Source organism: Xiphophorus maculatus, chromosome 12 (genome assembly GCF_002775205.1).
Source record: "Xiphophorus maculatus strain JP 163 A chromosome 12, X_maculatus-5.0-male, whole genome shotgun sequence".
In the NCBI taxonomy this organism is placed as follows: domain Eukaryota; kingdom Metazoa; phylum Chordata; class Actinopteri; order Cyprinodontiformes; family Poeciliidae; genus Xiphophorus; species Xiphophorus maculatus.
In genome coordinates this window covers 20,293,337-20,305,664 of record NC_036454.1, presented here as the reverse complement: position 1 = coordinate 20,305,664, position 12,328 = coordinate 20,293,337, and the positions used below count along the sequence as shown (strand labels likewise).

Sequence of the window (12,328 nt, the reverse complement as noted above, 5' to 3'; positions counted from 1 at the left end):
AAGCATGAGAAAACTCAGAAAATAACCTTAGATTTCTGATTAAAATACAGCAAGACACAATAAATAGGAACTTTAAAAGGCACAGAATCTCTCAAAAGTAGCTAAACCAATAGTGACCTTACCCAGTGACTACTGGGTGCACTGAAGAATAATAAGAAACACACACACACACACACACGCACACGCACACACACCCACACAGGGACACACTGTGATTAGGGGTCCCACTTCTCAGACTGGTAACCTACTAAATCAGCTATCTAGCCCAAAATCGCTCATGCAGATACACACACCATGCCGCCGCCATCCATGGGCATGCCCCTCGACATGGTCCTGGCATGTTCAAACTACGCTTCATGAAACTGTGGCCCTCTTCCCTTTGGTCTGCCATCTGCTTCCAATAAACTAAGCCAGCCTGATTCCTCTGATGTTCCCTTTGCTTTGAAAAGCACAGAACCGAAAGAGTGAGCCAGAGAGAGAAAGAGTGTGAGACAGCAAGAGAGAGAGAGAGAGAAATAGAGCAAGTAAGAATAAGACCAAACAGGCCCAAAATGAAATAGAAATATAGGGAATAAAAGCACATCTCAAACATATTATTACTTCTTCCCTGCTGACGGTAAGGCCACCCTGATTGTGCTTATGGTACGCCGGTGCTGGAAGCTCTTAATCCACAACTTTTCCACTTCAGACTTACCTCCATTGCATTTGTAATGGGAAGAGACAGTGTTTCTCTTACTTGCCTCAACCTTACAAACATTAAACCACATTACACCTTACCAGCATGCTCTTACTCAATGAAGTTTGTCAGATGGTTAAATAAAGCATGCTCCTGGTGGTCTTTCAAAACTTTCCCCTTGATTTTAATCAAAATTTAATCTTGGGTTGGTAATATATTTCAGCTGAAATTTACTATACACTCCCTATGTTTTTTTGTTGTAAAGAAAATAAGTATATATTTTTTATCCTGAAGTTCTTCATTACCTCTTTGTTAATGCTTGAATTTCACTGTTTCAAAAGAGACTAAGTTGTTAATTGATTAACAACGTGATTACATTGTTCATGTTACAGATAAGTCTTTAAACAGTGTATATGTTTATTTAAATACCTCTAGGTCATCACACATTTGCTAAAGAATTAACTACTGTATTTCTCAAAACAACAGCTTCCCAACTCAGAGTTAATAATGATGAATTCAAAACATTGGTGATTGGCTAATAGAACCACAACCAACTATAGACAGAGACATTGTTGTTTTTCATACATCTGTTCTGTGAAAATTTGGCTAAGTTTAATGCTTTTAAAATGAACCTGCCATTAAACCTTTTAATAACTCCATTACATGGATAATTAGTTCTTATCCTCTGTCTTGGTTTCGTTTCAAAAGTGTCTCCAGGAACGATCTTACCATTTACCACATGTGAAAAGAGTTTCTATCAATGGGTTGTTTTTCTTACATGTTTTTGCACTGGTGCTGTCAGTCAATGGGTTGAGGACATTGAAAAACATTCACTGGCCTGGCTGTCACCAATAGCCATAAACACAATATTGAACATGTCAGACCCTTCAGCCACTGCCAAGATAACTGCAGAGGGGAAATGGTCAGTACTGGAACTCTTTCCAAACACAACCCATCAACTAGCCAGAGTAGATCAGAAATAAAGACGTACCCATCAAGCCAACAGTGTTTTGACTCTGTTCGAGAAATGGTTGAAGTGCAGAAAATGTGAGGCGCAGGACAGCGAAGGCGAGACCAAGACAGACTGAGGAGCAGACTGAGACTGAGACATGGGGGCAGAAAGACGGATAGAGGGACAGAGAGGGTGAGCAGGGTGGCAGACTGCCGAGCAGACGGATCCTGGTATGGCGGGAGCTCTGGGCAGGCGTCATCTGTCCCTAGCAGACCCCCTGGGGCCACTCAGAATTCACACCCAAATACCCTCCGCTGTTTTGCTTGAGAGCGACACTAAGTTGGCACCCACAACCCAAACTATGAAATTTAGCTCTTTTTGCTGTTATTAAAACATTACAGAACTCAAAGCATGTGACGTTGTGAATATGTGTATTCACTGAACAAGCATGCTTCTGATTCTTTCTAGCTCTGGTCACCTCACTCAGTTTTCTCAATGCTGTCCGATGGTTTCTCTTCTACCACCGCAGTCTAGGCCAGCTTGGCTGAAGGTGCAAAGCTACGGGATACCACTGAGATGCTGCGTCTCAAGTATGTAGGACACCTTGTCTATGCTGTGCCTGCTTCACACAAGCCCTGTGAGTGGAGTCATAAGGGAGCGTCATGAAGAAGGAGTTTAATTAGGAGCAAGCCTCCAAAGGGGCCATGGAGAAAGACACTGAGCGAAGCAAGAAGAAACAGCTTTTATGCCATTTTTTAAACCATATAACCCTCATTTCCGGCCCCCCATCTTGCACATTTACTGGACTTTGTCCATATTGTACCCTGGCAAAGTACGTGATCAGTGTATTCTTAGACACATTCTGTGGTTTTTGTTTGGTGTCTGAAGTCATCATCCTCTCCTACTCACTTCTTACTCACCTACTTCTCATTTCACACTTTGGTCAAATATGGTCTTATTGTTCTGTCCTTTTGAGAACGTAGCAGAGAAGGTGCGAAAAGAGGGCAGTTAGAAGGAATACTTAGTGACACTAATGTAGTTGAAAAACAATAAACTCTCAGGATAGTACTGGGGACTTGCCAGAAATGTCCCTCTTTTTTTTGGCTTGATTCACTTTTGCACTGCACTTTTGAAAGTGGATCAAAATATTTTTACAGCACCTTGCAGTTACAATATCTGCCAATATCTGGCATTAATAAAAACTAGCACTAACCAAACTAGTACTAACCAAAAGCAGAAACACCCCCCTCAGCTTGTTCACAACAAAAAACATGCAGTGGCAGAATGCCAAATATTTACAGACCTGGTGTTTCTGCTTTTATCATGGTGTTCTAACCAAGATGTTCTTCTACAAGATGTTGCCAAGTATGAACAGTAAGCGAAGCAACACACAATTCAACATGTTGCCTCTCTCATTGGTTCACTTCCTGTCTTTGGTTTACAGGATAGTCCATCGGAGAGTTTTCTTTTGGTTGGAAGTTCCCAGTTTTTGACTGTTTTCAAAAGTGTTTAATGACCAGAGGAAAAAAAAAATCTGATTTGTCATTATTTAACCAGTCAAACAGAGGCAATCAAAGAAAAATGTCCAATTGATAGTGACTTTCTTAACTATTGTATAAGAATACTGTCTTTACATTGTTTTAGCAGCAATTTGAACTATTGCTGCATTTCTGTTTGGAATAAAAAAGTGGGTAAATACTTTGATACTATGCAACTACAGTATCATAAAGTGGTTATCATAAAATATACTTGTAGAATCTAATACTGGCCCAACATTCCCCGAGGACTCCATTTTAGTGAGAGGTTGTTCGACCATACACTTATAAGTAATAAGTTATTTTTGTTTGTTGCCTTGTCAAATTAATAAGTAACTCTTACCCCCTAACAAGAATTGAAGTCTCCTTAAAATAAAAAAATAGATAAATAAATTAAACATATGAACAAGTTAGAAAATAACATTAAAAAGCATAGGATGGCAAAAGGAGGCTACAAGAGTGAGAGGTCCATTTATGGCTACAGATGATCCTATTGGTTGCTGGGCTGTTTGTCAGTCTTTGGCAACAGATGTGATGTCACTGAACAGGTGGGCATAACTGGGATAGGTGACATAGCATCCTTGATCCCTACCCTAAATATGTCGAGTCCTGCTGGAGAGCTAAGCCCAGGCCACATGCTTCGTAGTCATGTAACACTCCTGTCCTGGCCGCCTGCACTCCATCGACACCCAGTGCAACCATTGCCCAACCCTCTGCAGGACAGCCAGCTCAGTTACCCCATATGGGTGACACTTTTGGCCCAGCCTTTGCTCTCGTCCTCCCGCTTCGCTATACTACTGTTTCTCCAAGAATGGAATTGAATCCCTAGTGCTCTCCACGCTGGTGGCAGTAGGTGGAAATCTGTGCTGGTGGGAAGAAAAGTTACTGGTACTTGCGTGTGTTCTCATGTGAACCAAGGAAAGGCCGGCAGTTCAGCTCTTGTCAGCATGATGTGATGCATTGCCAAGATCACGGAGGAAGCTCGGCAGGAGAAATCGAAACTTTTTTACATCTGACGCCTTTTCTTATAAACAAGAATGCAGCGTGCTGAACCTCTGTCACCCCTTTGTTCTTTCCGCGTAGAGTGCTCTAATAGAGCAAGAGGGCCTGATTCACTGCAGGTCTTCTGTATCACCTCAGCTGATTTGTTTGGTGTGATTTCCTGAAGACTGTCAAAAGATATGAGAGACGCTTTTGAATTCAGAATTCCAGATTTCCACTCTAGGGGCCGAGGGAGGATTCGGAGAGCCAGCAAATGTTGACACACTTACAGTAGATGCCTCAGCCACGAGACGCTTCAAGAATCAAACAGTTATCTCACACACACACAAAAGCGGCCCTCTAAGTTCACTAAAACCACACTCTAAACAGGCCTTTGTTGTGCTGACATAAGAGATAACTGGATTGTTATTTGTTTTCTAAGCAGGCAGATCGCTCCTGTCATTTCTGCAGCTGCTTGTGATGGAGTTGCTCGCACTTGTATCGCTTCTGTGAGTGAGAACTGGCGGAGAGAAACAAATGAGAGGAAGAAGTTCACAGAGATTAACTTATCTTAGCATCCATCTCCTTTCCTTTCTCCTGCTCGGTCGCTTTTTCTTTCTTTCTTTTTTTTTCTTTTGCTTGACTCAAACACCTACTCTCACACACCCACCCCTGCACACACAAACACAGATTCATTCCCCTTCTTTCCCCTCCCACATACATACACACACTTGATCAGCATCAAATACAGGGTGTGCTAAAGTAAATTTAATTACGTCTGTCTGATATGGAGCTTCAGATGAAAGTAGGAGAGCGCGGTGCGAAGCAACGACTGCACAGACAGGAGCAGGCCCATGATATTCCTCCTGTAGACTAATCTCCCTTTATTAAAGCCAGAAGGAGAGAGGGAATGGAAAGGGGGGTGGATGGAGAAGAGTGGGAGGAGGGGGTGTCTTTGATGAGATCTGTAACTGTCAGCTACTGTACTTTTCTGCTCTCCTGCTCTGTCTTTGTCTCCCCACTTTGCGAGGCAAATGAACACAGCACCTATCGTTGCAAGGCAGGCAGACTCTCATGCTATCATGCAAAGTAATGTACTGTGAAACTCATCTTTGTTGTTAAGGATGTCAACAATTTCTTTAAAAGAAAAAAAAGGACAGATGTGGCTCTCCCTCACCTCCTTTAAAGCTTTCTTTGTCTTAGTCGCTCCTCCAGTTAGAGGGAGTGGTAAGCCAGTGAGTGGTTTTCTGCTGTTTTGCTGCCCACTCTAATAGGGGCAGGTGGCCATCAGGTGGCCAAAACAAGAAACTGCCTTCCTTAAAGCACATACTGTATATAGTGCCTTGAAGTAGCAGTTTTGTGATGTTACATTTTTATTTTTGTAACAGACTAATAAAGTGAAGTGATGAATTGTAATATTTATTACACCACCCATAGCCCAGTGTACATGTGTATCCACCTCCTTTACTTTGACAGGTCTAAAGTACAACTGACAGCCTTCAGACATCACCTTATTAGTGAAATGAGGCCAACTGTGTGTAATTTAATCATGAAATTATTATAGTTGTGCATTCCACAAATCTGTTCTTTATGGAAAGTAATGAGAATAAGGCTATTATTGTTGGTTGATGGTGGCGACGGTGGTGGAGTCCGTCCTATAACCGGTGGATTGCTGGTTCAATCCCAATGCTGTCTGTCTCACTCGGGTTCTTGAGATTGCTGGTGGGCCTGATGGCACCAGTGCATGACAACATGTCATGTCAGACTGCCCCAGCACAGCTGTGGCCTCAATGTGTCTTACCACAATCGGCATGTAATTCACCCATGTGTGCGTGAATGGCTGAATGACTGATTGTGTGTAAAGCACTTTGAGGTCCTCTGCACTTGATAAAGTGTTATACAAGTACAAGCTATGATCTATTACTGCTGAAAGAAAGCTCTAGGAAGTCGGGTTTCCACAACATCCCCATTGGTGAAACATGGTGGTGGCAGCATTATGGTATGTGGATTTTTGTCTTCACAGGGGAAAGGGAATGTAGAAGGAATAAAGATCATAGAAGTTGAGGCAATGCACCAAGCCAGTTTCCATGTAAATACAGGATTATCCTAGGGAAAATAAATCAAAGTTATGACTGAGCTGTGCTGTGAAGAAGAAAGGGCAAAAATGTTATTGTCAAGTTCAAAGAGACATACCATAAAGTAGTTGCAGCTGTAATTGCAGTAAAATATTTCCACATTTACAAGGCATTGAATACCACAACCCCACACCTCCTCTTTATTGTTTTGGGGTTTTTTCAAAGTCTTGTACTATTTTTAATTCTTCAAGTCTATGATTATATGTGGCATTGTGCTGTCGCTTGTGATTAAAATATCTGTGTCATTCTGAATGGTAAGTTGAATGTAAGTGTGTCTAATGCTCTTTCTCTCAATGTTAACAGGTTAGAGATTTCCAAAATGGTAAAAAAAAACAAAAAAACAAAACACTTGTCATGGAGCAGTTCTTTAAAACAACAAATGTACTTTAACAGTTCATTTTTTAAAATAAGAATAAAGGCTAAGGTATTTTAATTGGGATCCTTGGCTACCTACGCAAAAACCCCTTCAACTATGTTGTGCAACTGCTCTGATTTCAGACGTTGAGAAAGAAGGGCCTAAACGGCTGTGACAGCCCAGACCCAGATGCAGATGACTCGGTGGGCCACAGCCCCGAGTCCGAGGACAAGTACAGGAAAATAAACGAGGACATTGATCTGATGATCAGCAGACAGAGACTGTGTGTAAGTACTTGTCATTAACCCCAGAGCCTTGCTCTCACCTTTCTTTTCCTCTCTCCCCTTGTCCCTGTTTTTTTCTCCCCTTGTGTCTGTCTCTTCATCTCCATGTCCCCGCCATCATTCCGTACCTTCATGTCTTCATGTTTCCCCCACCTCCTTTTTCTGTGATTGTGGAACCTGGCCAGGCATTGAACAAGAAGGAGAACAAGGGCAGTGAGAGCCCGGAGCTCGAGTCTGCTCTCATCCTCACTCCACGCACTGAGGAGAAATACAAACAGATTAATGAGGAGTTTGATCACATGATAAAAACTCATAAGATCCCTGTAAGTACTGAGGGAGCAACCCCTTCGCTCAGCAGCTTTTCAATGGCAACTGTTGAGCTAACCCAGCTAACCACAGTTGTTTTTAACTGGACTAATTGCACAAAGAGAGTGAGAGTAAGCTCAAAGTGCGATTACAGTGTTTATTTACAATGAAGAAATTATAGTTCTTTAAACTTGCTTGCTTACATTTGAAGAACAGCCCTCTAATCTGACAGAAGAGTGACCGCAGCTCACAGGCGTTTTCCTCTATTAATTGCAGACTTTCTCTCAAGAAAAAAAAAAAATTATCTGACTTTCCCACCTTGAACTCATTCCGCCCGCACTACTGTTGCCTGTGTCCCGGGGGGAGTGTGGTGTGCATGTTTGTCCCTTTGCTGCCTGCACCAAAACAGCGCTCAGTCACCTGCAACATCAGGGGTTTGGGGTTAGAGGGAGCAGTGGTGGGGGGAGGTGGCAGGCAGCATGGCAGAGAAACTGTAGCAGATGTTCCATGTTCTTCACAAACCTGAAATTATTGAGGGCTTCTTAGTGGACACATGTCAAGGTAGCGTCTGCAAGATTTATGATGTTAATTTTGCAAAGTAAGCTGACACAAACCACAAAATAGGGTCTTCTTTTCCATTTAAACTGACCCCTGTTCCTCATTCAGAATGTGCCATATTGGAATGGTTAGCTCTTTGGCACTTGCATAGAGAGACATAATTCCACAGCATATTAGTAAGAGGAGAACAGTAGTATCTAGCCCACGTGGAGCAGGAGGCGATGTGGTTAGAAAAAAGGCAGGGGTTGCTGAGTTGAAGGGTGGACTCTGTACACAACAAGTGGCAGTTCAGCGTGTGGTCAGAGCGGCTGCCAAGCACTGGGCCTCTGGATTGCAGGGGACTGTTGGCAGGGGGTGGGGGAGCTGTGGGGAAAGGCAAGGGAGGAAGATGAGTGAAAACAGGAAGGATGGCACCAGCTAGAAGACAGTTCACAAACGGGGCCCTTTGCTCCCAGTAATGGGAGACATAGACAGCTCCCACTACAAAGAAGGCAATGATAAGCTCTGAAAGTCCAGTGAGGACTCTAAAGTGGAAGAAATGGCGGACTGGGCGGGTGACTGGATTGGTAGTTACAGTGAAGCGTACAAAAGCTCACAATGAAAAATGGTAGAAATAACCATTTTTTGTATGTTGGAATAATATTTGTCCATAGCAATGTAGAGGGAAAAATATCATAGAAGTTGAGGCAATGGTAAGGCACCAAGCCGGTTTCCATGTACAGCAGGCCGATGCTCTCACGATACACTCCCTCCGCAACTAGAAGACACATGGCAGTAATTTAGAGGCCTATTTTCTACTTCCTAAAACTAACATAAAGGATCAACCACTTCCAGGGCACTCCCAAGGTTAAATCCTTCTGCCAAATGACACAATAAATATGACAAACTGGATGCCTCAGGGCTGTCGGGTTAGCTTGACTCGTGTTCCTGATTGAGCTGCTGGCTGATCTGCGCCAACCATTTAAACACCTGGTGTCGGCTCAGTGACGCAGAAGGGAAAGTAATTCTTAATTTCATCTAAAAGAAAACATATTCAGGAACTACTATTTAGAAGGTAAATCTATTATATTTTATTTTGGCCTTCTTAGGAAAAATGCCAAATGCCATTTCTTTATCCAGGTAACCCATAGAATTTATTTTGGGCTGTTTTGTAATAGTCCATAAAATACTCAGATCAGTCATGAGTCCGTTTCTGATCTCAAGATGTGGGAAAGTAAAACAAAATGTTTTCAGTCATGCCATTCTTAGGAATTTTTTGTTTAGATGCTAAGTCATGCTAAATCAAACCGAAATGCTAAAGGGTTTCCATGGCCAGAGTTACTAACAAGAGAATTCTTTGTTCTTTGTTGACAATCTTTTCTAGTCCTACTTATTCTTTCTTTACTGCTCTCTTATTTGGATTTTTAAAATTTTCTGTACATGTCCAGTCCACTTTTTTTTCTTTTTTCACATTCGTCCCTTTTGAAATTTGATGTCTTTTTATGTCATCTGTACTCTTCAGCAATTCTGTCTTTATTCTGCACTCCTGGAGTGTTTCTGAATCATCATTCTGTCTCTTTTTATCCACTCTTTACTAAAAGCCCTAATCTTTCATTTACTCACCTGAATGGTTGTTACCTTTAGTCTAATCTTTGTCATTTTTATTTATTTTTCTCATCTCTTTCCCAGCAGGCTGTGCCCCCATCGAACTACGACATGCCCGTCTCTATCCCCACAAGCAACCAGAACAATTTAATCTACAGCCATCCTGGCGGGTCCCTAGGCAACCACAATCTGTTGCCACTAGCACACCATGGTCTACAGAGAAACAGCATGTCTCCAGGCGTGACACATAGACCCCCCAGTGCAGGTAACGCAGGTAGTGCCCCATGTGCACCCATGCACCCCCCCGACCCCAAAGCATGCGGTTATCCCATCTGTCTGTCTTTTCGAGCATGCGTGTGAACTTGTCTGTCATGCTAATAGAGCCAGACACATCAAAACGTGTAATTTAATTCATGACAGCTACCCACAATGTTCCACCTAAAGGCGGTGAATGAAGCTGGAGTTTTTTTTTCCCTCCCACATATAATCACATATTCCCTGCTTCACTGTTTTGTCAAAGGTAACAGCAAAATGATGTAAAACAATATTAAATCCCAACCCACAGTTATTTATTGTGAGACTCTGGTGCTACTTATAAGCAGTTGAGCCTGTTGGTTTGTTATTGTTGTCCAAAGTCCTTTTTCTGTCCCTGTAGCCCAAAAGGCTGTTGCCCACACCCTCAACCCTGTCATTACGACTGGATGTCTGAAACGCAGAGCACAAACTAAATATGAGCTTTGGCGCTCACCGCATCCAGAGCAAAAAACATTCTCAACCCTCCCACTCTTCCACCTCGCATGTTTTAAAAATAATAATGTGTCATTTTTCTTGGACAGCACCTTCGTGCATCCGCAGTGTCGTCCAGTTGCTCAGTGTGCTAAGGGTTTAAGTGGGAGGAAGCCTTGCTTCTCGCGTCGGACCGACACACGTTGTGATTAAAGTGGGAGAGACAGGGAGGCGGAATGGATGCTGTGTGGGTGTCTATCCTCTAATGGTTTTTTCTCCTCTGCTTTGCTCGTTATTTCATCTTACAGGTGGCCTCATGGGTGCTGACCTCACCACTGGCGCAGGCACCAGTGCTGGTAAGAATGGCCTCCTCTTCTCACACATGTCTGCTTGCAGACACACAAACACACATCTATGTCACCCACTCACCCACTTGGGGCCATAAAACGCATGACTAACACTAACCCAAACCCAAGTGAAGATTTGGTCCATGATGTGTTGAAGTTAGTGGTCGTGAAGTTCATATGGGAATGTTTGCTCAGTGCCTCGGCTGTGACACATCCTGCCCGCTTTCAGCTATAAAATGGTAAAACAAGTGGGGGGGAAACAGAACCTAAAAATTGCACCGTATGCAGAAGCTAGGCCCTGAATCTCTGGTTACATTTTATGTTTTCAAAAGAACGAAGTTTATTATTTCTGTAAAAAAAATCTTAATTTATTAAGCAATGCCAGTGGAGAAGCATGTTGATGAAATCTTATGAGGTTTTGTTTGTCCACCAGTGTGCCCCCAAGGACATGTTCAGCTCAAGTTTATAGGAAAGGGACTCCCATTTCAATGGTTAAATTTTACGGCTTGCAGTCCCGAGTGTAAAAATGGGGAATTGGGGGCGTTGGTCGGGCACAGCTGGGTAGCCTTTTCTAACACACACTCCCAAAGCCCTGCCATCAGGGGTCAACGCCTGGCTCTCTGTCTGGTCACCCGTCGCACACAACAAACACGAGTGCGCGCAACAACAGGGCCATTTGTTGTGGCGTACGTTCCATTGACGGCGTTCCGCAGTGCGTGCCTCAAACGCAGCCTTTGTGTTGCCTTCACTGGGGGGGAACAGAGGAACTCTGTGAAGGGCTCTGCGTCGCTCAGCAGCCGTGAAAAACACAACGTGGAGAGAGAGGGTCATGTGGAAGCTGAAAGATTCCATTCAGTACTCTCTTAAATCTCATTTGAGTGGGGTTAAAGGGGGGTAGAAAGAGTGTCTTGGTAGGGTTGGAGGGGGGAGACCCCGGTGATAAATATCCACTGATGGTGGAAGCATGTGTGCGAATGAAAAACAGTAGAGGAACACAGATGGAAGTGTTCTACTAACTTGGTCACCCGTTTTAATGATGTTCCTACGAACTTCATTAGAGTTACAGTCCCTTTCTTAAGTATTCATGCCGCTTGAACTTTGTCTCCTTTTGTCACCTTATAACTTTAATGTATTTTATTGGGATTTTATTTGACATACCGCCAGAAAGTTGTGCATAATTGTGAAGTAGAAGAATAACTGTTCAATTTATTGATTCCAATTAAAATTAAAAAATGTGCTTTAGTACTCAGTCTCCTTTACTTGTATGCCTAAAATAAAATTGTACAAGGAATGTCTTCCCAAGTCACTTGGTGTTTAATTTATTCTCAGCAAAAATACAACTTTTCTAGAGAATATTAGTGAACAAACAATTTCATTTAGATCAAGGGACGTGACAGACGGGCCAGGAATAAAGTTATGGAAATGCTTAAAGAAGTGTTAGGTTATTAAACTAAATCCCAAGTTTTGAACATTTTACGGAGCACTGTTCAGATGATTATTCAAAATACAAAAAGACTATGGGTCAGCTACAAAATTACTATGTTGCGACTTTCCATCTAAACAGGCAAAATGGCATGGAGAGAATTATTCAGAGAAGCAGACAAGAGGCCCATGCTCTGGAGGATCTACAGAGATCCACAGCTTAGGTGATTTAGAAGAAAGTGTGTGTAAGAATGGACCAGTTAAAGTCCAGACCTAAATTTTCTTGACAATCTGGTAAGAAAATGTATGACCACATATTAAACCTTTTCAGCCTACATGGGTTTGAGCTATTTTACCAAGAAAAATCAAAATCTTCCATCTTTAGCTGTTCAAAGCTGCTAGTGACATACCCCAAAAGACTTGCAACTGTGTTGGTTTATCACATAAAATCCCAATAAAATTGCATA

General features: G+C 42.5%; 1 protein-coding gene across 7 annotated transcripts in view; it reads left to right on the top strand.

Moving 5' to 3' along the window:
- mef2c (myocyte enhancer factor 2C) overlaps positions 1 to 12,328 on the top strand; it is an 82,564-nt gene that overhangs the window by 58,824 nt on the left and 11,412 nt on the right. For 3 of the 7 annotated variants that reach the window (XM_023343743.1, XM_005803506.2, XM_023343744.1), the window contains 3 exons: positions 6,778 to 6,921; positions 9,451 to 9,631; positions 10,401 to 10,448. In XM_023343743.1, coding sequence (XP_023199511.1) covers positions 6,778 to 6,921; positions 9,451 to 9,631; positions 10,401 to 10,448 — 373 coding nt within the window. Of the gene's footprint in view, positions 1 to 6,777; positions 6,922 to 7,103; positions 7,242 to 9,450; positions 9,632 to 10,400; positions 10,449 to 12,328 lie in introns of all 7 variants that reach the window. The other 4 variants (XM_023343749.1, XM_023343748.1, XM_023343747.1 and 1 more) reach the window with 4 other exon arrangements.